The following is a 24,116-nucleotide window of genomic DNA, read 5'->3' as shown; positions in this document are numbered from 1 at the left end:
ACCGAAACCCCCAAGAAACCCCCCCTTCTTCCCCTCTCTCCCCCCTTCGTGGCTGAACGGAGCAGGGTCTCCTAGCCAGCGACCTGGGGAGGTTCAGGGCCCCCGCCCCGTGATAAAGCATCGGCTATAACATTGGCCTCTCCCCTGCCCATGGACCACCTCCACGTCGCACCCCGGGGGAGCAGGCCCCATCTCAGCCGCTTGGCATTGGCCCCTTTCATCTGCTGTAGCCACGTCAGGGGCGAGTGGCCCGTGTACACGGTGAAGTGCTGCCCAAGTAGATACGGCTGCTCAGGAATCTTTTCCTTCTGGCTACGAGTTCTTGCACCATCGGTAGGTAACACAATCAAATCAGCCTTCTGCTCTCCTCCTGCCCTGGCCAGGGTATCACCCGGAGCAGACAGAGCCGCTACGCCCTTTCCCAGCCACACATTAGCAACAGGCAAACTGCGAGCACCAGAACCGTCTGGTCTCCGGGACTTTGCTAAGACACCAACCGGACACAGCCGTGTCACAGGGCCCTTCTCCCCAGCAGACGCAGACTTAGGACCATTCCCTTCCTGGGCTTTCGCTGAATCCACAACCAACTCTGAGACAACTGCACTATTCTCAGCCCTCCCAGGCTGAAAGGCGCCTTCTGTCTGCTGCACAGACACAGAAGAGCCGGAGACACCTTCTCCTTCCCCAGACACACAGCCTGGGATCTCACTTCCCTTGTCCCAGTGTGACTATTCGGGTCTGGCGGGATCCAACCGAGAGTGCCAATTCAGGACCAATTGCTCAGACAGGGCAGTCACAGCCCTAGGCTGGGGTTTTCCACCTCTAAGGCAAACCAAACCAGCCAGAGAAAAATGACTTTGGTCTCACCCCACTGGCTAACCACAAGTCACACAAGCAATTTCCTTAGACACTCCAGTCTCCCAGTGTCACCACCAGTGCCACCGGTCCTGGGGATGAATGGTTATGAAAACCAACACCCCAGTAAAAGAAAAAGGTTCTCTCGATCCCAAAGGACCAAGCCCCAGACCCAGGTCAATATACACATCAGATCTTACCCACAAATCACGCTGTTGCCAATCCTTTAGAATCTAAAATCTAAAGGTTTATTCATAAAGGGAAAAAGGTAGAGCTGAGAGCTAGAATTGGATAAATAGAATCAGTTACATGCAGTAATGGCAAAGATCTTGGTTCAGGCTTGTAGCAGTGATGGAGTAAACTGAAGGTTCAAATCAAGTCTCTGGAGAACATCCCCCGCTGGGATGGGTCATCAGTTCTTTGTGTAGAGCTTCAGTTTGTAGCAAAGTTCCTCCAGAGGTAGGAAGCAGGACTGAAGACAAGATGGAGATTAGGCATCAGCCTTTTATAGACTTTTCCCGGTGTAAGAACCTCTTTGTCCTTACTGTGGAAAGTTACAGCCAAATGGAGTCTGGAGTCACATGGGCAAGTCCCCACATACTTTGCAGAGTTACAAGGCGTATCTGCCTCCTCTCAATGGGTCAGTTGTGTAGCTGATGGTCCTTAATGGGCCATCAGGCAGACTAGTCAGAGCTAACACCCACTTGTCTGGCGAGTTTAAAATTTAAAATACAGACAGTATAGAGCCATTACTCATAACTTCAATTATAACATGATACCTTCCTATAGAGACCATAATTTTAACCAGCCACCCATAATCTGGTGTTAGCCACCCTATATAATCCTCTTTGCACAATATTTGGTGCCAGATTATATCCATAACGTCACACCCAGCACACAGGGCTGTTCACAGACAACTGCTTGGAGACCGGGGTAGCTTCCTCCATAGGCAAATCAATACCCCTGACAGACACAGGCACATTTCCTTCCCTGTCACATTTCTCCACACAGGTAACAGGTAAGGGATAGGCACACTCATCTTCCACTGTCCTTGTCTTCCCACACTGCTGACTAGACAGTTCTTCTCCTCTGTCATAACTATAAAGGGAAGGGAACCACCCTCCCATGTACAATACTATAAAATCCCTCCTGGCCAGAGACACCAAAATCCTTTTACCCGTGAAGGCTTAAAAAGTTCAGGAAACCTGGCTGACAGCTGACCCAAAGGACCAATAAGGGGACAAGCTACTTTCAAATCTTGGTGGGGGGAAGTCTGTTGTGTGCTCTTTGTTTTGGGGGTTGTTCACTCTTGGGACTAAGAGGGACCAGACATCAATCCAGCCTCTCCAAACCTTTCTGAACCAGTCTCTCATGTTTCAAACTTGTAAGTAACAGCCAGGCAAGGCGTGTTAGTTTGATCTTTGTTTTCTCAACTTGTAAATGTTCCTTTTTGCTGAGAGGATTTTACCTCTGTTTGCTGTAACTTTGAACCTAAGGCTAGAGGGGTTCCTCTGGGCTATATGAATCTGAGTACCCTATAAAGTATTTTCCATCCTGATTTTACAGAGATAATTTTTACCTTTTCTTTCTTTAATTAAAAGCTTTCTTTTTAAGAACCTGATTGATTTGTCCTTGTTTTAAGATCCAAGGGGATTGGATCTGGACTCACCAGGAACTGGTGGGGGAAAGAAGGAGGGATGGTTAAATTCTCCTTGTGTTAGATCCGAGGGGTTGGATCGGTGTTCATCAGGAACTTGGTGAAAAAGTCTCTCGAGGCTACCCAGGGAGGGGAAGGTTTTGGGGGAACAGGGGGTGTTCCAGACCCTGAGGAATCTGGATGGTGGCAGCAAAACCAGATCTAAGCTGGTAGTTAAGCTTAGAAATGTTCATGCAGGTCCCCACATCTGTACCCTGAAGTTCAGAGCGGGAGAGGAACCTTGACGCCCTCGGACAAGCCTTTGGAGACACCTTCCCCAGGCAAATCATTGCCCATAACAGGCACAGGGTTGGCTACCTGGACGGAACAAAGCTTTATATCTTTCCCCAATCAAAAGATCCTTAGCAGTAACCCCCTTACCCCAGCTATAGCCTCAGGCTTAGCCCCAGTCCATTCCGGCTGGATTCTGGCTAAAGGCACATGCCGTAAACTCACAGGGGACTACAACGTTCCCACTCGGGTTTGGTAAATAATCTTCCTCTTTGAGCAGATCTGCTTTGACAAGAGTGACGTTAGAAGGCATCATTTGCCCTAAAGAGCTTTCACCGGTGACTTTTACACGCTCTCTGAATTTTCCATGGCCACTTCCACACCGAGCGTTGGCCCGGCTTGTGGGGTCCATTCGGCTACACCCAGACAACTGCTCAGAGTTAGACAACATACCAACATTGTCAGACATGGGACTTTCAAGAGGATACAATTTCTGCTCTTCTTCCTTTGCTTTTTCTGACTTCTGACGAGTGTGAAATACAGACAGTACAGAGCCAATATTCATAACTTCAACTACAAAAATGACACACGCACCCAGACCCCATAATCATACCCAGCAACCCATAACCTGGTCCTAGACACCTCACCTGACCCCCTTTATACGAGACTTGGTGCCACTACAGGGTCTTGGTTGCAACAATGATCTATATGGTCCCAGTTGCATTAGACCCTCTTAACTGACTCTCCATATCAGCCACTCTGTTATCTCGCCCTGCATCTGTTTCAAACAAACAGCCCTATAATTATAACGAGTGACACTGATAGCTGGGTAGACTGGGTGTTTCCAAGAAATGGGAAGGTGAGGAAGCCACCATCCCGAAGGAGAGAGAAGATGTTAGGTGTGGAGAACACAGGGATTGCAGACATTTCAGAGTGAACTAGTGGTGTGACTCAGTTTCCCCAATTTATTATGCATCTCCACCCGGCGGGTGCAAGGGAGTGAAGACCCCCCCAGAGGGAGCTGTCGGTGGAGGTCACCCCTGACGACTACCTGGCTCCAGGAATGACCCCAGAGGTACAGAGACAATTAACTTGTAATGAACAGTAGGGGCTGTGGGGCCGGGAAGGAGCAGACGGGCTTTGGTGACCTGGGCGTGGCCACATTTTAACACTTGTAACTGACGGCGAATCTGCCGCGACCCTGGGGACAAGCCCCCCTCCCTGTTAGACGTTTTCTACCTTGTTTCCAGTCCGAATTCGTCTGGTTCCAACTCCCGGCCCTCGACCGGGTTCGACCTGCCTCTGCCAGTGAAACATTCGCTCCCCACGTCGGTACTTCCAAACCGGGGTCCGTCACCCCTTTGCCGCCTCTCCCCTAAGCTTCTGCTGGCCCTTTGCCCCCTCTCCAATTGAATCGCCCCCCAGATCCCTCCTCCACAGCCGCTGCCCCTTTCCCCAGCCCGGCTCCCCCCCTGTCCCACTCCCTGGCCCTTTCACCCTCCCCACAGCCCCTGCTCCCTTCCCCATCGCGGCTCCACCCTGGCCCCTTCCCCAGCCCACCTCCCCCTACCCCACTCCCTGCCCCCTTCACACTCCCCACAGCCACTGCCCCCTTCCTCAGCCCGGCTCCCCCTGCCCCTGCCCCTGCCCCTGCTCTCCACCCCAACCCGGATCCCCCTGCCCCACAGCCCTGAGCCCCTCTGCTCAATTTCCCCCTCCCCACACCCCTCTGCCCCAGCTCCTTGTACTGAAGGGATGGGGGACCAGTCTCTAATGCCCAGGCTTGCTGCCCCCCATGCCCCATTGCAGGTGGAGCTGCCCCAGCTCGCCGGGGACGACACGGCGCTGAACGGCATCCGGCTGCTCTGCCCCGACAACAGCACCATCCAGTCCAACGTGGGGCCGTGAGTACCGTGGGGAGGGGCCCAAGGGAGGGTGCGGGCAGCTGGCAGAGGGGGCACCGGGCTCCGTGCGCACCAGTGCAATGGGGTGTCACCAACAGAGCTGGGTCGGCAGGGGGTTAGCAGTGGCAGAGACGGGAGGGTGGCCTCGATGGTGGGATGTTGGTGTCAGAAGTGGGTTAGTGGTGACAGAGGAGGGATCGTGGTATTGACAGCAGGTTAGCGATGACAGGGGAGGGATCGTGGTATTGACAGCGGGTTAGCGGTGACAGAGGAGGGATCGTGGTATTGACAGCGGGTTAGTGGTGACAGGGGAGGGATCGTGGTATTGACAGCGGGTTAGTGGTGACAGGGGAGGGATCGTGGTATTGACAGCGGGTTAGCGGTGACAGGGGAGGGATCGTGGTATTGACAGCGGGTTAGCGGTGACAGAGGAGGGATCGTGGTATTGACAGCGGGTTAGTGGTGACAGGGGAGGGATCGTGGTATTGACAGCGGGTTAGTGGTGACAGGGGAGGGATCGTGGTATTGACAGTGGGTTAGTGGTGGAGGCGGTGGGATCGTGGTATTGACAGCGGGTTAGCGGTGGCAGAGGAGGGATCGTGGTATTGACAGCGGGTTAGCGGCGACAGAGGAGGGATCGTGGTATTGACAGCGGGTTAGCGGTGACAGAGGAGGGATCGTGGTATTGACAGCGGGTTAGCGGCGACAGAGGAGGGATCGTGGTATTGACAGCGGGTTAGTGGTGACAGAGGAGGGATCGTGGTATTGACAGTGGGTTAGTGGTGGAGGCGGTGGGATCGTGGTATTGACAGCGGGTTAGCGGCGACAGAGGAGGGATCGTGGTATTGACAGCGGGTTAGCGGTGGCAGAGGAGGGATCGTGGTATTGACAGCGGGTTAGCGGCGACAGAGGAGGGATCGTGGTATTGACAGCGGGTTAGCGGTGGCAGAGGAGGGATCGTGGTATTGACAGCGGGTTAGTGGTGGCAGAGGAGGGATCGTGGTACTGACAGCGGGTTAGAGGTGACAGAGGAGGGATCGTGGTATTGACAGCGGGTTAGAGGTGACAGAGGAGGGATCGTGGTAGTGACAGCGGGTTAGTGGTGGTAGAGGAGGGATCGTGGTATTGACAGCGGGTTAGCGGTGACAGAGGAGGGATCGTGGTAGTGACAGCGGGTTAGTGGTGGCAGAGGAGGGATCGTGGTATTGACAGCGGGTTAGTGGTGGTAGAGGAGGGATCGTGGTATTGACAGCGGGTTAGTGGTGGCAGAGGAGGGATCGTGGTATTGACAGCGGGTTAGCGGTGGCAGAGGAGGGATCGTGGTATTGACAGCAGGTTAGAGGTGGGATCGTGGTGGTGTCAGCGGTGGGATACCAGGGCAGCAGGCTCCCAGCCCAGAGCAGCACACGGTCGAGGGAAGGCAGCACCCCCTGCTGGTCGTGCCCACCTGACCCATTCTCTCCTCCCAGGTGGGGCTTTTGGGGCCCAGTGAAGAAATGTCCCTCGGGGCAGCGGCTGACCCAGTTTCGACTGCGGGTGGAGCCGTGTCGGGGCCTCAAGGATGACATGGCCGCCAACAACATCGAGTTCGTCTGCACGGGCGGGGTGGAGCTGAAGGGGGACGGGCGGTGCTGGGGCAAGTGGGGCCCCCAGAGCCGCTCCTGCAGCCCATGGGGCATCAGCACCATCGCCACCAAGGTGGAGGCCCCCCAGGGCAAAGGGGACGACACGGCTCTGAATGACGCCTACTTCAAATGCGGAAGGCCTGAAACTCTGCCCCCCCTCCACAACCCAGCCCCCCTCCTCGACCGAGCCCCCCACCTCCACAACCCAGCCCCCCACCACCTCAACTTTGCCCCCTCCACAACCCTGCCTCCCACCTCAACCGAGCCCTCCAACTCCACAACCCAGCCCCCCACCACCTCAACCCTGCCCCCCACAACCCAGCCCCCCAACACCTCAACCGAGCCCCCCACCTCCACAACCCAGACCCGAGCCACCCCGCCGCAGACCCCCCTGGATCTCTCTCCGGACCCCTCTTACCTCACCGCAGACCCCCTGCACCAGGCTGTCTGGTGGACACTGACCGCTCCCCACTGCCCCCTGGCCCCCTTGTCCCCACTACTCCCACTCCCCACCCACCCCGAACCCTGCTCCCCTGCCAGCCCCCGTGCGTGTGACCCCCCCAATAAACACCACACTTTGGAGCTGAGCTGAACGGCCTCTTATTGCCTGGACTCCACCCTGGCAATGGGGGGGAGTCACCTCCCCAGCTAAGGGGGGGAATTAGAGACCCAACCCCCCCATCCATTCCCTCACCCCCTACCAGACAGACTGGCTGGCTCAGGGGGGCGGGAAATGGGGCAGGGGCCTGTCCCCTCTGGGGGGCGCCGGCTCCCACCGGCCCCAGGGCAGGGACTGGCTGGCTCAGGGGGCAGGGAATGGGGCAGGGGACTGTCCCCTCTGGGGGGCGCCGGCTCCCACCCGGCCCCAGGGCAGGGACTGGCTGGCTTGGGGGGCAAGAGGGGGGCATGGGAGGCAGAGTTGCACCCCATCAAGGGCCCAGTGGGAGGCATGGCTCCCTTCACTGAGCCCCCCAGCTCTGCCCCCTCCCCTGGGCCCCCCAGCCTCTTCCATAGGGCTCTGCCCCCTTAGAATGGCTCCCGCCATCCCCCTCCCCAAATCTGTCCCTCTCACCTCCCCATCAGCCCCTCCTCCCCAAGACTGGGGGGTAGGTCAGACCCCCACACGCAGCCCCCTTCCTCCCAACTGCCCCACCCCAAATCTGGTTCCCCCTCCCACATTGTGCTCCCAATGAAACCCACACGTGCCAGGCGGGAGCAGGGGGCTTTAATCTGCTTGGGGGGGCAGAAACAAGCTGAAAGGGCTGGGGGCAGTGGGGGTGAGTGCAGTCTCGGGGGGGTCCTTGCTGGAGCCCCCGCCATAAAGGACCCAGGCATCTCACAGCCCCCCAGATGGCCAGATGGCCGGGAGGGTGACAAGGAGTGAACGATCTCCCGGGAACTGGGTTTTCGGGGTCCCTCAGCAGCTCAGAGACCTTCGCCCTGGGGAACGAGAGATGCAGGAAGTTAGTGACCAGGTATTTACCCAGCTCCCTGGATGCCCCCAAACTGGGTATTTACCAAGCTCCCCAGGCGCCCCCGAACCGGGTATTTACCCAGCTCCCCGGGCTTCCCCAAATCGGCTCTTTACCCAGCTCCCCGGGTGCCCCCAAACCAGGTATTTACCCAGGTCCCCAGGCGCTCCCAAACCAGGTATTAACCCAGCTCCCCGGATGCCCCAAAAAGGGTATTTTCCCAGCTCCCCGGGTGCCCCCAAACCGGGTATTTACCCAGCTCCCTGGGTGCCCCAAACTGGGTATTAACCCAGCTCCCCGGGCTTCCCCAAACCGGCTATTTATCCAGCTCCCTGGGTGCCCCCAAACCAGGTATTTACCCAGCTCCCCAGGCACCCCCAAACCTGGTATTAACCCAGCTCCCCGGGTGCCCCAAACCGGCTATTTACCCAGCTCCCCGGGCTTCCCCAAACCGGCTATTTACCCAGCTCCCTGGGCACCCCCAAACCAGGTATTTACCCAGCTCCCCAGGCGCCCCCAAACCAGGTATTAACCCAGCTCCCCGGATGCCCCAAAAAGGGTATTTACCCAGCTCCCCGGGTGCCCCCAAACCGGGTATTTACCCAGCTCCATGGGTGCCCCAAACTGGGTATTAACCCAGCTCCCCGGGCTTCCCCAAACCGGCTATTTATCCAGCTCCCTGGGTGCCCCCAAACCAGGTATTAACCCAGCTCCCCAGGCACCCCCAAACCTGGTATTAACCCAGCTCCCCGGGTGCCCCAAACCGGCTATTTACCCAGCTCCCCGGGCTTACCCAAACCGGCTATTTACCCAGCTCCCTGGGCACCCCCAAACCAGGTATTTACCCAGCTCCTTGGGTGCCACAAACCAGGTATTTACCCAGATCCCCGGGTGCTCCGGTCAGGTATTTACCCAGCTCTTTGCATGCCCTGGCTGGGTATTTATCCAGCTCCCCGCGTGCCCCGACTGGGTATTTACCCAGCTCCCCGCACACCCCAAAACCAGGTATTTACCCAGCTCCCCGGGTGCCACAAACTGGGTATTTACCCAGATCCCCAGGTGCTCCGGTCGGGTATTTACCCAGCTTCCCTCTGGCCCTGGCTGGGTATTTACCCATCTCCCCGGGTGCCCCAAACCTGGTATTTACCCAGCTCTTTGCATGCCCTGGCTGGGTATTTACCCAGCTCCCCGCGTGCCCCGACTGGGTATTTACCCAGCTCCCCGTGTCCTCCGGTCGGGTATTTACCCAGCTCCCCACTTGCCCCGACTGGATATTTACCCAGCTCCCCGCATGCCTCGATTGGGTGTTTTACCAGCTCCCCGCTGACTCTGGCAGGGTATTTACCCAGCTCCCCACTTGCCCCGACTGGGTATTTACCCAGCTCTTCGCATGCCCTGGCTGGGTATTTACCCAGCTCCCCGCGTGCCCCGACTGGGTATTTACCCAGCTCCCCGCGTGCCCCGACTGGGTATTTACCCAGCTCCCCGTGTCCTCCGGTCGGGTATTTACCCAGCTCCCCACTTGCCCCGACTGGGTATTTACCCAGCTCCCCGCATGCCTCGATTGGGTGTTTTACCAGCTCCCCGCTGACTCTGGCAGGGTATTTACCCAGCTCCCCAGGTGCCCCAAACCGGGTATTTACCCAGCTCTTTGCATGCCCTGGCCGGGAATTTACCCAGCTCCCCGGGTGCTCCGGCCGGGTATTCCCCCACCCCGGCGTCTCTCACCTGGCGCTCGGCCGGCTTGCGGCAGTCCCCGCATACGGTGCCCATCAGCCCGTTGAGCACCTGCAGGGTGCACAGGGCCAGCTCCAGGGCCCCGAGCCCCAGGGTGACAGAGAACAGGACCACGTGCCACAGCACCGCCCGGGGCGGGGTCGCGCACAGCTCCCACAGCGTCTGGTTCGCCAGGTAGTTCTCCCTGCGGGGGATGGGGGGAGCGTGATCCTGGGGGCCCAAGGTCAGGGAGGGGGACAGGGAGTGGAATCGGAATGGGGGGGCAGGAATGGTGGGGAAGGGGGCAGGGAGCATGGGAGTTGGGGCGCTATCTTTATGACCCCCCACACCTGCCTCGGTTTCCCCAGGGGGTTCCTGTTGGCTTTGCCCTGGGGTGGGGTGGGAGTGAGGGAGGGGGCACTGCCAGGGGGAGGGGTAAGGTTGGGGACATTGCGGGGGGCAGGCCTGGGTCCATGGGGTGGGGGGACCCGGATCGAGGAGGGGGGCAGGATTTCTGAGAGCTGCGGAAGGGGGAGGATTCAGATGCAGGTTGGGGGCTAGGGCTGTGGGGGGGCTGGGTGGGTCAGGGTTGTGGGGGGCTAGGGTTCTCGGGGGTCAGGCTGGGGGCCTCCCAGCTCCCAGGGCTCCCCAGGGTTATTATGGGATGGGGGCAGGGCCCCCGCCCCCTCACCTGATGTCCTGGAAGGGCGACCCCCATTTCCCCTCAGCATCCTGGCAGAGGGGCCCCTTGGCCAGGCCGGTGGCGGACACGACCAGGCAGTAAAACGCCCCCAGGATGCCCCATAGCGAGCAGAACACGGAGCGCAGCATCTGTGCGGGGAAAAGGGGGGGGGTGTGAGATCAGGGAGCGGCCCCCCGCCCCCAACTCCCCCCCTCCAACCTCCCCCACCTTGTCCCTTATAGTCCCCACAATGCCCCCCAACTGCCCACCCACCCCAGGAAGGAGGGTTCAAGGTGGGGGGGGTCCGTACCCGGCACCGGTTCCTGCAGCATCCGACTCCACAGCAGCCCTTCCCCCCGGCGCGGATGGCCGAGAGCCCGGGGCAGAGAACCTGAAATGGGGTGGGGGGGACACACACATCAAAAGCAGCAGCTCGTAACCTCGCCCCACAATCAGTCTCACGGGCCCATCCAGTGTCGGGCAGTTCCCCAGGCCCCTCCCGGGTGGCTCCGTCACTGGTATCGGCCACCAGGCCAATAAGGCCCCGTTATCAGCCTCTGGATATCGGCAGCACCAGGGCGAAGGGCAAACGGGGTGCACTCGATGGAAAAAGGAAGCTAGCAGTTGGGGGGGGAGCACTGGCGTGAGGTCCTCCCCCAGCCCAGAGTAGGGACCGTCCCTTCCCCAGCACACACAGCCCCCCTCCATGAGACCCCCCCCTACAGACCCACCCCCCCCAAGTCAACATGATTCCCAGTGGGGAAGGGACCATGTGTGAGGAGGGTGGGAATACGTGAGATATTATAAGGCCTAAGTATGCCTCAGTTTCCCTCTGCCTTGCTGTGCCCCGAGCATCCCAGGGGGGAGCAGAAGTGCCAGAAGAGACAAGGGGCAGTGAACAGCACCAAGCCACCTGCTGCCAAGAGATTCCCCCCCCGTCATCACCCACTGCTCTGCAGGGAAACCGAGGAAGGGCCCCAAGCCAGAGGACCGAAAGGCCAGGCGGCTGGGCTAAGAGGGGAGCTCCCCGGGGATGTCTACACGGCATGAGTGCTGACTCCGGTTTGAGACCTAGCCCCTCCACTTCCATCCGCACACAAATCTGGGGCAGCGAGCACTCTGGGCCCGGGTCCTAGGAGGGGGGTCCTGCTGAGATCTGGATCAGAGCCCAGTGGGCCACGGCAGAGGGGGTCTGGCTCGGTGAGACGCACCAGGTCGAGCACGCGGAGGGTTGGGGGCTGAAGACTTGTGGGCTGACCCTGAAGGAAGAACGGGGCCGACCCAGCCTGGCACGCTGCAGGGTTCCTCCAAGGGGCAGTTTAAAAGCCGGGCCGTAGTGCCGTCAGCCGGGGTGTCGTTACTGGCGACAAGGACTTGCCCGATGGGTACGTCTGGCCAGCGACCAAGAGAACGGAAGTCGCTGGGCGGAGCCACGGACCCCGGGGTGCCCGCGCCCAGGAAGGGGCAGGTCGGGACGCTGTTGGTGTCAGCAGTGGGATACAGACCCACTGCAGAAACCAGCCCAAGCAATGTTTCTGTGCAAGGCCTCGGGGCAGGGATGTCTTTGAGTCCTCATCCAATGCTGTACCCCCGTCACCGATTCACAGGGTCTGTGCCACGCCCCGGCCTTTACCTAGTGTCCCAGGGGCAACACCGTGAGCGTGCCGAACCCCCCAGCACCTCATGCCTTCACCTGCCAGCTGGGGGCTGTCGCTTGGCCAATGCGGGGCAGGCGAAGGAGTCAAGGTTTGGTCCTCGAAGCTCCCATCGGAGCTTTTCCGCGTCTCGGGCCCAGGTCTCCCCGGGAGGGAATCCAATGAGCGTGTCCCTCCCTGCGGGTCGCACATCCGTGTCATACTGGGCCCTGCGGCACACAGGAGCAACCCCCAGTGATCACCGCATCGCCCCTCTCCCCCCATGCACCCCACGCCGGCAGCACCTGGGGGAGGGGAGCAGAGAGACCGGGTCGGGGGAGGACATGTCCAGGGATGAGGGCCAGGCAGACAAAGATGTGGGAACATGGCATGCGGGGAGGGACAGATGGGGGATGCAGCTCGGAGGGACGGGCAGATGGGGGGATGCAGGATAGATGGGGGGACAAGGCGCGAAGGGACGGGCAGACAGGGTGACAGACAGACAGGGGAACAAGGCGCGGAGGGAAGGGCAGATGGGGGGACAGACAGATGGGGGGACAAGGCGCGGAGGGACGGGCAGACGGAGGGACAGATGGTTGGGGGGATGCAGGACAGATGGGGGGACAAGGTGCAGAGGGAAGGGCAGATGGGGGGATGCAGGATAGATGGGGGGACAAGGCGCGAAGGGACGGGCAGACGGAGGGACAGATGGTTGGGGGGATGCAGGACAGATGGGGGGACAAGGTGCAGAGGGACGGGCAGAAAGGGGGACAGACAGACAGGGGAACAAGGCGCGGAGGGAAGGGCAGATGGGGGGACAGACAGATGGGGGGACAAGGTGCGGAGGGATGGGCAGATGGGGGGATGCGGGACAGACGGGGGGACAAGACGTGGAGGGACGGGCACATGGAGGGAAAGACAGATGGGGGGGACAAGGCGCAGAGGGACAGGCAGACGGGGGGATGCGGGACAGATGGGGGGACAAGGCGCAGAGAGATGGGCAGACGGCGGGATGTGGGACAGATGGAAGACAAGGCATGGAGAGACGGGCAGATGGAGGGACAGATAGTCGGGGGGATGCGGGACAACCGGGGGGACATGCTGAAGAGGGACATGTGGCCAGGTGTGCGCAGGGACGGCCGGTTGGCGCACACAGATGGGGGGGGACCCAGCAGCCTGGACAGACAGACAGACAGAAAGCCCTGGGGTGGGCGGGAGCCAGGTGGGACAGGAGGACGGGCACGCCGAAGCTGAGGCCCGGGAGAGGGGGTGTCGTTCCAGCTCAGGGTTCCCTGTCCCCCCCGCGCTGCCCCACTCCCCATGAGCCCCCCGCCGGCCAGGCCGCCCATCAGCCAGACCTGCAGGGCGAGGTGCTCGGTCCAGCCCGTCTCCCCGTTAGGGAACATCAGCAGGACGTTGGCCACGATGCACCCCAGCGCCATGGGCACCAGCGCCAGCCCCACCAGCCGCGCACAGCGCCCCGTGCACATGGCTCGGGGAGGGGTGGGACGTCTCTGCCCGGAGCCAGGGGGAGATCGGGCCAGCTGCTGCCCGGAGCTGGAGGACTTGGGGGAACGACGCTCAGAGCCAGAGGATTTGGGGCATCTGATGCCTGGAGCCAGAGGATTTGTGGGGGCTGCTGCCCAGAGCTGGAGGATTTGGGGAACCTGATGCCTGGAGCTGGAGGATTTGGGGGGGCCGCTGCCCGGAGCGGGAGGATTTGGGGAGGCCGCTGCCCGGAGCCGGAGGATTTGGGGAACCTGATGCCTGGAGCTGGAGGATTTGGGGGGGCCGCTGCCCGGAGCCGGAGGATTTGGGGAGGCTGCTGCCCGGAGCCGGAGGATTTGGGGAACGTGATGCCCGGAGCCGGAGGATTTGCGGGGGCCGCTGCCCGGAGCCGGAGGATTCCCAGCCGCGTCTCCCTGGCCCGGGCTGTTTGCTCTGCGATAAGCCGGGCAAAGGGCTGGTGCGGATGAGACGTCACCACCCCCCCGGTGCCAGGGGGAGAGTCGCGGCTCGGCCTTGAAGGGGGGGGAGCCGGTGCCTGGCGCTGCGGGGGCGGGAGGTGGGGTGACATCAGTGCTGGGGGGGGCAGGACATGTGGGGGGGACAGGTCCAGCTCATCCCCAGGGCCGGGGGGGGGGCCCGAGTGGCACAGTAACGAGGCGCAGGCTCCATTAGCCAGGGTGGGTTTATTAGCCCCCCCTCCCCGAGCCGTCCCCCCCCCTCATTTGCGCCGGCGGCCGCTGCGGTTCTGCCGCCTCTCCTTCCGGCGGGCGCGGCCCGGGCCCGGCTCCGGCCCCTGGCGGGCGGGGGTGGGGGCGGGGGGTGGGGCCGGCCCCGGGGGCTGCCGTGCCCCCCCTGACCCCCCCTTGTACAGCAGGTGGAAGATGAAGGCGTTGGAGTACCTGGGGGGAGGGAAGGATACAGGGGTCAGAGGTCACGACAATGGCGGGCAACGGGGGGTCAGGGGTCACGGTTGAGAGGTCAGGGAGAGTCAAAACAGAGCGGTGAGGGTCAATAGGTCAGAGGTCATGGTATCGGGGGTGAAAGGTCATGGACAAGGGCGGAGGTCACAGGTCATTGCAATGGGCACAGAGGTGCCGGGGTCAGAGGTCACAACAAGGGGTGACAATGTCACGGGTCGGAGGTCACACCAGTGGCTGATGACCTTGGTCAAAGGCGGGGGAAGGGTCGCTGATGTTGGGGGTCAGAGGTCATTTCAATGAGAACAGAGGGTCAGAGGTCATTCTAACGCCTCATGGGGGGCACACTACTGGGGTCAGAGGTCATTCAAATTCAGAATGAAGCATGGGTCAAAGGTCAAAGTTCAGCTGAATAGGGATAATGTTGGAGGGGGTCAGAGGTCACACGAACAACGGGGGTCAGAGGTCACACCAACAAGGGGGTCAGAGGTCACTTGTAACACACAAGGGGTCATAGAGCCACTGGGTCAAAGGTCACATTAATGGGACTAATGCATGAGGGGGGTCAGAGGTCACGTCAAGGATGGGGTCAGAGGTCACCTTACGGCAACCATTGGGGTCAGAGGTCATTTTACCGCCTGCCCCTCCCCCCCGATGCCCGGCGGCCCCCCGGCACCCACCAGGGCATGGCGTTGTCGACGCCGGCCTGGCGGAAGGGCGAGCGGAAGGGGTTGACGTGGGCCGGGCCGGCGCTGCCCCCCGTCGCCATGGAGACCGTGGCCTCGTCCACGGCGCAGCTGTACTCGCTGCACTCCGTGAAGTAGGCCGGGACCCGGAGCGCCTGCGGGGGAGACGGAGACATGGGGACCCAGGCGTCCGGGGCCGGAGCCGCCAGGGACCCAGGCGTCCGGGGCTGGAGCCGCCAGGGACCCATGTATCTGGGGCCTGAGCCGCCAGGGACCCAGGTGTCCGGGGCTGGAGCTGCCAGGGACCCGTGTGTCTGGGGCCGGAGCCGCCAGGGACCCAGGCGTCCGGGGCCGGAGCTGCCAGGGACCAAGGCTTCTGGGGACAGAGCCACCAGGGACCCAGGTGTCCGGGGCTGGAGCCGCCAGGGACCCATGTGTCTGGGGCCGGAGCTGCCAGGGACCAAGGCTTCTGGGGACAGAGCCACCAGGGACCCAGGCGTCCGGGGCTGGAGCTGCTGGGGAGGGGACCCAGGCATCCGGGGCTAGAGATCCCAGGGACCCAGGCGTCCAGGGCCGGAGGTGCCAGGGAGGGGAGCCAGGCATCTGGGGCCAGATGCGCTAGGGACCCAGGCCTCCAGGGCTGGAGCTGCCGGGGAGGGGACCCAGGCATCCGGGGCCAGAGGTGTGAGGGAGCCAGGCATCTGGGGCCAGATGTGCCAGGGACCAAGGCTTCTGGGGACAGAGCCACCAGGGACCCAGGCGTCCGGGGCCGGAGGTGCCAGGGACCCAGGCGTCCGGGGCTGGAGCTGACGGGGAGGGGACCCAGGCATCCGGGGCCAGAGGCGCTAGAGACCCAGGCATCCGGGGCCAGAGTTGGGGTATACAGCAGGAAGAGAGGAGTTTGGGGGGGAGCTGGGGGAGCGAACTGGGGCGAGGGGAGCTGGGGGTTCAGAGGCGGGTGCTGCGGGGCGAGGGGAGGTTGGGGGAGAACCGGGGTTCGGGGGTACCCACCTGCAGGCGGGGCAAGGCGCTGAGCCAGGTGTCCTTCAGTGCAAAGCCGGAATTGAACCCTGAGAAATAACGAGAGGTGGGGGTGGGAGGGGCTCAAATGGGGAGACCCTCCAGGGAACCCCCCTCCTCCCACGTGTCCCCCCACTTAGAGAGCTCCCTCTCCCCTCCCTGCCACACAGCCCCCCCAGGGTCCCCCAGCTTGGGCCCCTCCCCTCCGATAGCCCCCCAAATCCCCCCTCCCTGGCCTGGGCCCCTCCCCCAACATCCCCCCAGGTTCTCCCTCCCTGCCCTGGGCCGCTCCCCCTCAGCAGCCCCCCAGGGTACCCCCTTCCTGCCCTGGGCCCTGCCCCCCAGGACCCACCCCGGGGGGACTCACCGATGACCAGGTCAGGTTTGGGGCCCGGCAGCAGGGGTGGGGCCTGGGCACAGAATTTCAGCTGCAGCCCCCCCCCGCCCCCCCTTGGCCTTGGGGGCCGGGCCCGACCAGACGCGCACCCCCTGCGCCTCCTGGGGGGGGAGAGACGGAGGGGATCAGCCATGGGGGGGTGAGGCTCAGGGCTCCCCCTCCCCCACCCGCATGGCCCCCCCTCACCGTTCTCTGCAGCAGGACCTGCTGCCCGTCGGCCTCGGGGGGCAACGCGCCCCCCACGAACAGCAGCTCCAGCGACACGTGGGGCAGCAGCACCGACAGCTCCTGGGGGGCCCAAAGGGTCGGGGGTCACGGACAGGGCCTGCTCCGAGGGGGGGTCTGCCACTGCCATCCCCATGTGCACGGTGAGCCCCACACAGCCCCATGGCGTCCCCCTAAACCCACCAGAGCCCAACCCTGCCTCACGCCCCCCTGCCCCCCCTACATCCACCAGAGCCCAACCCTGCCCCATGGCGCTGCCTGCCCCCCACATAGCCACCAGACCATAGCCCTGCCCCACATCGCCCTCTGCTCCCCAAACCCATCAGAGCCCAGCCCTGCCCCACGGTGCCCCCTGCCCCCCATAACCACCAGAGTCCAGCCCTGCCCCCCCTACATCCACCAGAGCCCAACCCTGCCCCATGGCGCTGCCTGCCCCCGACATAGCCACCAAACCATAGCCCTGCCCCATAGCACCCCCTGCCCCCGCCATACCCATCAGAGCCCAGCCCTGCCCCACGGTGCCTCCTGCCCCCCCAAACCCATCAGAGCCCAGCCCTGCCCCCCGGTGCCCCCCGCGCACCCAGAAGAGGGGGGCCATGTCCGACTCCTTCCCCGTCTCCACGATGTGAATCCGCAGCGACTGTTTGTTCAGGATGTTCAGCTCCGGGACTGGTGGGGGGCAGAGGAATGGGGGGCTCAGAAGGGGGCAGGAGATCCCCCAGTTCCCAGACCCCCTCAGGACTGGGGCTGCCCACCCCCACCCAGACGTTGACCCCAGCTTCCCAGCCCTCCCCCTGCACCAGTCCCTCCCCGTGGAGGGGCCCCCTGCCCACCCCCCCGGGGCCCCCACTCACAGTGCTGGGGGGCCAGCTGGGTGACGATGTAATAGACGCTCAGGGGGTAGCTGAGCAGCACGGCCAGGGGGGAGCCCAGCGGCAGCCCCCGCCATGCGTAGTACTCCTGCCACGAGCCTGGGGGGACATGGGGGGTCAGCCCCCCGAGCTGGGGCTGGCCCCCTTGCTGTCACTGGCCCCTTCCCCCAGCTGGGACTGGCTCCTCCCCCCAGCTGGGACTGGCTCCTCCCCCGAGCTGAGACTGGCTCCTCCCCCCAGCTGGGACTGGCTCCTCCCCCGAGCTGAGACTGGCCCCACCCCCCAGCTGGGATTGGCTCCTCCTCCCAGCTGTCACTGGCTCCTCCCCCCAGCTGTCACTGGTCCCTCCCCCCAGCTGTCACTGCCTCCTCCTCCCGCTGTCGCTGGCCCCTCCCCCGAGCTAGGACTGGCTCCTCCCCTCATCTGTCACTGGCTCCTCCCCCGAGCTGTAGCTGGCCCCTCCCCCCATCTGGGACTGGCTCCTCCTCCACCTGACTGGCCCCGCCCCCTGCCTATATCCCGCCCCTCCCCCATCTCACTGAAATAGGTCCTGGGTGCAGGGGGCTCCGGGGAGGTGGGGGGCAGAGCCGTGCCCCCCTCCGGCCTCAGCGCTTCGAAGGGATTACCTGGGGGGGCAGAGAAAGGCGGCATTGGCACGGGGACTGGAGCCAACACCCCCCAGAGGGGACAGGCCCCGGCCCCCCCATGCTCACCGCTCTGCAGGAGGCCGGGTCGCCAGTCGGTCCGGCCCCCCAGCCCCACGCCATAGTCGGGGGCGCGGACCAGCATGCTCTCATGGGCCCAGTACCCCCCGGTCAGCCCCCGGGCCGCCAGGAACCCCTCCCTGTTGAACCCGTCGCTGGTCACCTCTGCAAGGGAAATGGGGGGAACCCCCAATGAACCCCAGCTCTGTGCACCCCCCAATCTCCTGCCCAGAGCCCCCACTCCTGTGCCCCCTGCCCGGTGCCCCTTTCCCTGCCCAGCGCCCCCCATGCACACTGGGCAACCCCATACCCAAAGCCCCCCTTCCCCTCCCGCAGAGCCCCCTGCCCAGCGCCCCCTCCCCTCCCCAGCGCCCCCCTGATCAGCCCCCCCACTCAAACCTGGCCAACCACCCCACCCAGAACCCCCCTTCCCTTCCCGCCGTGCACCCTGCCCAGTACCCCCCTTTCCCTGCCCAGCGCCCCCCATGCACTCCGGCCAACCCCCCACCCAGAGCCCCCCTTCTCCTGCCCCCGCGCCCCCCGCCCGGGGCTCACCGGCGGTGAAGGTGAAGGGCAGGTCGGCCAGCTGGCGGGCGCGGGCCATGTACCTGGCCATGCGGGGGCACCAGGCCCGGTGGGCCACGTCCTCGGGGCTGCGGGCCCAGTCGGCCGCCCGGCACCGCTCGGAGCAGTACAGCACGGCCCGGCACTGCTGGCTGCGGGGTGGGGGGGGACAGGCTCAGAGCCAGCCTGGCCCCCCCTCACCCCAGCCCGGGCGCAGGCCGGGGGGGGCGGCGGAGGTGACTCGGGGGCTCCCGCCACCCTCCCCTTGCTCACCACGGCGCCAGCCGCCTCTGGAACGCGTGTCTCTTGCACACGTGACAGGCTCGCACGCGCATGGAGGGGAAGGTGAAGGTGGGTTTCGGCCCCCAGCCCCGCATGGGGCCCGGGCTCAGCCTGACCCCCAGCCGGGGCAGCAGGGGCTCCAGCGACCTGCGGGGAGAGGTGTGGGGGGATCAGCGGGGCGGAGGACGGGCACGGAGCCCCCTCTGCCCCACCGCCCACCCGATCACACTTACTTGTGCAAGGCGGGGTCCCCCACGGCCAGCAGCCGGGGCCGGCGGGGCTCCCCCCCGCCCAGCGGGCAGGCCATGCTCTGGCACAGCAGGCTGAGGGCCAGCTGCTCCAGCGGGGGGGGTGCGGTCGGCTGGGGGGGGGCCCCGGCCCCCAGCTGGAAATCCAGGCCCATCACCGTGCCGTGCTCATCTGTCACCAGCAGGAGGCGCTCCACGTGCACCAGGGTCTGGCCTGGGGGTAGGGGGCAGAGGTGAGATCGGCGGGGGGGGTGTCGGAGCCCTGGATGTGGGGCAGGGGATGGGGAGGGGCCCAGCGGGGGTGGGTAGTTAGGAAGATGGGTGAGGGGTGTCTGGCAGAGTGGGGGGTGGGCGCCAGGCAGGGGAGCCCCAAGGGGATGGGGGGCTGGTGGTGGGTTGGAGGATGGGAGACCAGGCACGAAACCCCACAAGATGGGGGGCTAGGTACGGAGGGGGCAGACGGGGGAGCCCCACGGGGACGGGGCCTTGGGGGAGAAGGCCAGGGAGGGGAGTCCCATGGGGCCAGGGGCTCAGGCAGGGGATGGGGGGGCAGATGGGGGAGCCCCACAGGGATGGGGGCTTGGGGGAGAAGGCCAGGCAGGGGAGCCCCATGGGGCCAGGGGCTCAGGCAGGGGAGGGGGCAGATGAGGGGAGCCCCATGGGGACGGGGGAGCCCCGAGGGGGGCAGGGGCTGGGGGAAGGGGGCCAGGCAGGGGAGCCCCATGGGGCCAGGGGCTCAGGCAGGGGATGGGGGGGCAGATGGGGGAGCCCCACAGGGATGGGGGCTTGGGGGAGAAGGCCAGGCAGGGGAGCCCCATGGGGCCAGGGGCTCAGGCAGGGGATGGGGGGCAGATGGGGGATCCCCACGGGGATGGGAGCTTGGGGGAGAAGGCCAGGCAGGGGAGCCCCATGGGGCCAGGGGCTCAGGCAGGGGATGGGGGGCAGATGGGGGAGCCCCACAGGGATGGGGGCTTGGGGGAGAAGGCCAGCCAGGGGAGCCCCATGGGGCCAGGGGCTCAGGCAGGGGATGGGGGGGCAGATGGGGGAGCCCCACAGGGATGGGAGCTTGGGGGAGAAGGCCAGGCAGGGGAGCCCCATGGGGCCAGGGGCTCAGGCAGGGGAGGGGGCAGATGGGGGAGCCCCATGGGGACGGGGGAGCCCCGAGGGGACAGGGGCTGGGGGAAGGGGGCCAGGCAGAGAAGGGGGGCAGACGGGGAGCCCCAAGAGGGGAGGGGGCCGCGGGTACCTGTCTCCGGCCCCTCGTCCTCCTGGTCCAGGGGCAGGAAGGTCACCGCCCGCTGCAGGTCCCGCAGTTGCAGGGCGTCCTCCCCGCAGAGCCGCCCCCGGGGCTCCCCCCGGGCCCCCCCCGGCAGCGCCAGGCCCAGGCCCAGCCGGGGGTTGGGCAGCAGGTGCAGCAGCCAGAGGGTGGGGTCGGGGGGCAGGCGCCGGACGTGCCCCTCCTGGCGCCGCTGGCGCTGCCCGTCCCGGGGCCCCCCGGCCTGGCACCGGTGCCAGGCCAGCAGCAGCTCGGCCAGGTCCAGCACCTCAGCTCGGTACCCCGTCACGAACTCCATCCTGGGGGGCGGGGGGGTTAGAGAAGGGACCCCCCAAACCGCCCCAGGTACCCCCAAACCTCCCCTGGTACCCCGTCACGAACTCCATCCTGGGGGGCGGAGGGGTTAGAGAAGGGACCCCCCAAACCTCCCCAGGTACCCCGTCACGAACTCCATCCTGGGGGGCGGAGGGGTTAGAGAAGGGACCCCCCAAACCGCCCCAGGTACCCCCAAACCTCCCCTGGTACCCCGTCACGAACTCCATCCTGGGGGGCGGAGGGGTTAGAGAAGGGACCCCCCCAAACCGCCCCAGGTACCCCCAAACCGCCCCAGGTACCCCGTCACAAACTCCATCCTGGGGGGAGGGGAGGTTAGAGAAGGGACCCCCCAAACCGCCCCAGGTACCCCGTCACGAACTCCATCCTGGGGGGCAGGGGGCTTAGAGCAGGGACCCCCAAACCTGCCCCTGGTACCCCCAAACCTCCCCTGGTACCCCGTCATGAACTCCATCCTGGGGGGTGGGGGGGTTAGAGCAGGGACCCCCCAAAGCTCCCCTGGTACCCCCAAACCTCCCCTGGTACCCCATCACAAACTCCATCCTGGGGGGTGGGGGGGTTAGAGCAGGGACCCCCAAACCTGCCCCTGGTACCCCCAAACCTCCCCTGGTACCCCGTCACAAACTCCATCCTGGGGGGCGGGGGGGTTAGAGAAGGGACCCCCCAAACCGCCCCAGGTACCCCGTCACGAACTCCATCCTGGGGGGCGGAGGGGTTAGAGAAGGGACCCCCCAAACTGCCCCAGGTACCCCGTCATGAACTCCATCCTGCGGGGCGGGGGGGTTAGAGAAGGGACCCCCCCAAACCGCCCCAGGTACCCCGTCACGAACTCCATCCTGCGGGGCAGGGGGGTTAGAGAAGGGACCCCCCAAACCGCCCCAGGTACCCCGTCACGAACTCCATCCTGGGGGGCGGGGGGGTTAGAGAAGGGACCCCCCAAACCGCCCCAGGTACCCCGTCACGAACTCCATCCTGGGGGGCGGAGGGGTTAGAGAAGGGACCCCCCAAACCGCCCCAGGTACCCCCAAACCTCCCCTGGTACCCCGTCACGAACTCCATCCTGGGGGGCGGAGGGGTTAGAGAAGGGACCCCCCAAACCGCCCCAGGTACCCCCAAACCGCCCCAGGTACCCCGTCACGAACTCCATCCTGGGGGGAGGGGAGGTTAGAGAAGGGACCCCCCAAACCGCCCCAGGTACCCCCAAACCGCCCCAGGTACCCCGTCACGAACTCCATCCTGGGGGGCGGGGGGGTTAGAGAAGGGACCCCCCAAACCGCCCCAGGTACCCCGTCACGAACTCCATCCTGGGGGGCAGGGGGCTTAGAGCAGGGACCCCCAAACCTGCCCCTGGTACCCCCAAACCTCCCCTGGTACCCCGTCATTAACTACATCCTGGGGGGTGGGGGGGTTAGAGCAGGGACCCCCCAAAGCTCCCCTGGTACCCCCAAACCTCCCCTGGTACCCCGTCACGAACTCCATCCTGGGGGGCGGGGGGGGTTAGAGAAGGGACCCCCCAAACCGCCCCAGGTACCCCGTCACGAACTCCATCCTGGGGGGCAGAGGGGTTAGAGAAGGGGCCCCCCAAACCGCCCCAGGTACCCCGTCACGAACTCCATCCTGGGGGGCGGAGGGGTTAGAGAAGGGACCCCCCAAACCGCCCCAGGTACCCCGTCACGAACTCCATCCTGGGGGGCAGGGGGCTTAGAGCAGGGACCCCCAAACCTGCCCCTGGTACCCCTAAACCTCCCGTGGTACCCCATCACGAATTCCATCCTGGGGGGTGGGGGATTAGAGAAGGGACCCCCCAAACCTGCCCCCGGTACCCCCAAACCTCCCCTGGTACCCCGTCATGAACTCCATCCTGGGGGGTGAGGGGGTTAGAGCAGGGACCCCCCCAAAGCTCCCCTGGTACCCCCAAACCTCCCCTGGTACCTCGTCACGAACTCCATCCTGGGGGGTGGGGGGGATTAGAGCAGGGACCCCCCAAACCTGCCCCCAGTATCCCCAAACCTCCCCCGGTACCCCATCATGAACTCCATCCTGGGGGGCGGGGGGGTTAGAGCAGGGACCCCCCAAACCTGCCCCCAGTATCCCCAAACCTCCCCCGGTACCCCGTCATGAACTCCATCCTGGAGGGCGGGGGGGTTAGAGCAGGGACCCCCCCCAAACCTTCCCCGGTACCCCGTCACAAACTCCATCCTGGGGGGTGGGGCGGTTAGAGCAGGGACCCCTCAAACCTGCCCCCCGTATCCCCAAGCCTCCACCTGGTACCCCCAAACCTTGCCCCAGTACCCCATCACGATCTCCATCCTAGGGGGTGGAGGGGCTAGAGCAGAGACCCCCCCAAACCTGCCTCCAGTACCCCATCACAAACTCCATCTGGGGGGGGCCAGAGTAGTTAGACCAGGGAGCCCCCAAACCTCCATCCTGCACCCCCCATTGCCCGCCCAACTCGGTACCCAGTTCTGAATTTGTTCCTGGGGGGCTGAGACACCCCTAACCCCCCTGGTCTCCAGCCCACCTCCTGCACCCCTCCATTTCCCTATCCTTGACCCCATCCTAGCACCCCCTCCTGGCACCCCTGAGTAAAGTGCTCCCAGATTCCTGGACCCCAAACCCCTGGACCCCCAGAGCCACCCGTCCCCCCCACTGATGTCCCCCACCCCCTATAATAACCCCAATCCAGCCCTGCCCCCCATCTCCCCAGCCCTCCCTCTGGTACCTGCTTCCTCCAGCTGATTTGAAGGTAAATACCCGGGCGCCCCGAGATTCCACTGTGACATCACGGGGTTCCGGCTCCCCGGGGAACCCCCTCCCCTGCCCTGCCCCAGCTCCTGCCCCCCCGAGATCCCGCCCCACTCCCTCAGGCCGCCCAGGGGTGAGCGCCCTCCGCTTCCGTCCCGGACACCTGGGTCCCAGCTCCCCTCCCTAGGGGCGAGCATCCTGCTCTGCTCTCCCGGACACCTGGGTCCCAGCTCCCCTCCCCAGGGGCGAGCGTCCTGCTCTGCTCTCCCGGACACCTGGGTCCCAGCTCCCCTCCCCAGGGGCGAGCATCCTGCTCTGCTCTCCCGGACACCTGGATCCCATCTCCCCTCCCCAGGGGCGAGCGTCCTGCTCTGCTCTCCCGGACACCTGGACCCCAGCTCCCCTCCCCAGGGGCGAGCGTCCTGCTCTGTTCTCCCGGACACCTGGGTCCCAGCTCCCCTCCCCAGGGGCGAGCGTCCTGCTCTGTTCTCCCGGACACCTGGGTCCCATCTCCCCTCCCCAG

The 24,116-nt window shown here is 64.5% G+C and overlaps 4 protein-coding genes across 4 annotated transcripts in view; 1 reads left to right on the top strand and 3 right to left on the bottom strand.

Annotated features, from left to right (window-relative positions):
• Positions 1 to 3,845: 3,845 nt before the first annotated feature.
• On the top strand, positions 3,846 to 7,325 carry LOC115643121 (vitelline membrane outer layer protein 1-like). Its single transcript, XM_030546938.1, has 5 exons — positions 3,846 to 3,857; positions 4,592 to 4,686; positions 6,156 to 6,460; positions 6,539 to 6,756; positions 7,314 to 7,325. The coding sequence occupies exons 1-5, from the start codon at positions 3,846 to 3,848 to the stop codon at positions 7,323 to 7,325; spliced, it is 642 nt and encodes a 213-aa protein (XP_030402798.1).
• A 218-nt stretch (positions 7,326 to 7,543) lies between these two features.
• Positions 7,544 to 13,952, bottom strand: TM4SF5 (transmembrane 4 L six family member 5). Its single transcript, XM_030547031.1, has 5 exons — positions 13,126 to 13,952; positions 10,492 to 10,572; positions 10,191 to 10,330; positions 9,512 to 9,704; positions 7,544 to 7,751 (listed from the first exon to the last, which is right to left on the bottom strand). The coding sequence occupies exons 1-5, from the start codon at positions 13,303 to 13,305 to the stop codon at positions 7,737 to 7,739; spliced, it is 609 nt and encodes a 202-aa protein (XP_030402891.1). The 5' UTR covers positions 13,306 to 13,952; the 3' UTR covers positions 7,544 to 7,736.
• Positions 13,953 to 14,042: 90 nt separating this feature from the next.
• Positions 14,043 to 20,813, bottom strand: ZMYND15 (zinc finger MYND-type containing 15). The gene is given in 13 exon segments (XM_030547030.1): positions 14,043 to 14,223; positions 14,922 to 15,082; positions 15,939 to 15,997; positions 16,315 to 16,387; positions 16,389 to 16,445; positions 16,531 to 16,632; positions 17,150 to 17,238; positions 17,981 to 18,067; positions 18,155 to 18,310; positions 18,701 to 18,861; positions 18,983 to 19,138; positions 19,225 to 19,453; positions 20,486 to 20,813. Coding segments are annotated over 13 exon segments (1,839 nt in total).
• Positions 20,814 to 22,345: 1,532 nt separating this feature from the next.
• LOC115643120 (zinc finger MYND domain-containing protein 15-like) overlaps positions 22,346 to 24,116 on the bottom strand; it is a 6,095-nt gene continuing 4,324 nt past the window's right edge. Inside the window, exons 8-9 of the mRNA XM_030546937.1 lie at positions 23,211 to 23,227; positions 22,346 to 22,397 (exon numbers count right to left, since the gene is read on the bottom strand). Coding sequence (XP_030402797.1) covers positions 22,346 to 22,397; positions 23,211 to 23,227 — 69 coding nt within the window. The remainder of the gene's footprint in view (positions 22,398 to 23,210; positions 23,228 to 24,116) is intronic.

The sequence above is a fragment of the Gopherus evgoodei genome, unplaced genomic scaffold, assembly GCF_007399415.2.
Source record: "Gopherus evgoodei ecotype Sinaloan lineage unplaced genomic scaffold, rGopEvg1_v1.p scaffold_51_arrow_ctg1, whole genome shotgun sequence".
Taxonomy (NCBI): domain Eukaryota; kingdom Metazoa; phylum Chordata; order Testudines; family Testudinidae; genus Gopherus; species Gopherus evgoodei.
Note: the sequence above shows the minus strand (reverse complement) of the source record. Positions and strands in the feature narration are given on the sequence as shown.

What these genes read in the sequence shown, in the direction of transcription:
- LOC115643121 (XM_030546938.1), top strand. An exon ending in ATCCAGTCCAACGTGGGGCC is followed by an intron (nt 4,687 to 6,155) that starts GTGAGTACCGTG and finishes CTCTCCTCCCAG; the next exon opens with GTGGGGCTTTTGGGGCCCAG. An exon ending in ATGCGGAAGGCCTGAAACTC is followed by an intron (nt 6,461 to 6,538) that starts TGCCCCCCCTCC and finishes ACCACCTCAACT; the next exon opens with TTGCCCCCTCCACAACCCTG.
- TM4SF5 (XM_030547031.1), bottom strand. Translation starts at nt 13,305, where the DNA reads ATGTGCACGGGGCGCTGTGCGCGGCTGGTGGGGCTGGCGCTGGTGCCC. An exon ending in GGGGGCTCATGGGGAGTGGG is followed by an intron (nt 10,573 to 13,125) that starts GCAGCGCGGGGG and finishes ACCCCATTTCAG; the next exon opens with GTTCTCTGCCCCGGGCTCTC. An exon ending in TCGCCCTTCCAGGACATCAG is followed by an intron (nt 9,705 to 10,190) that starts GTGAGGGGGCGG and finishes CATCCCCCGCAG; the next exon opens with GGAGAACTACCTGGCGAACC.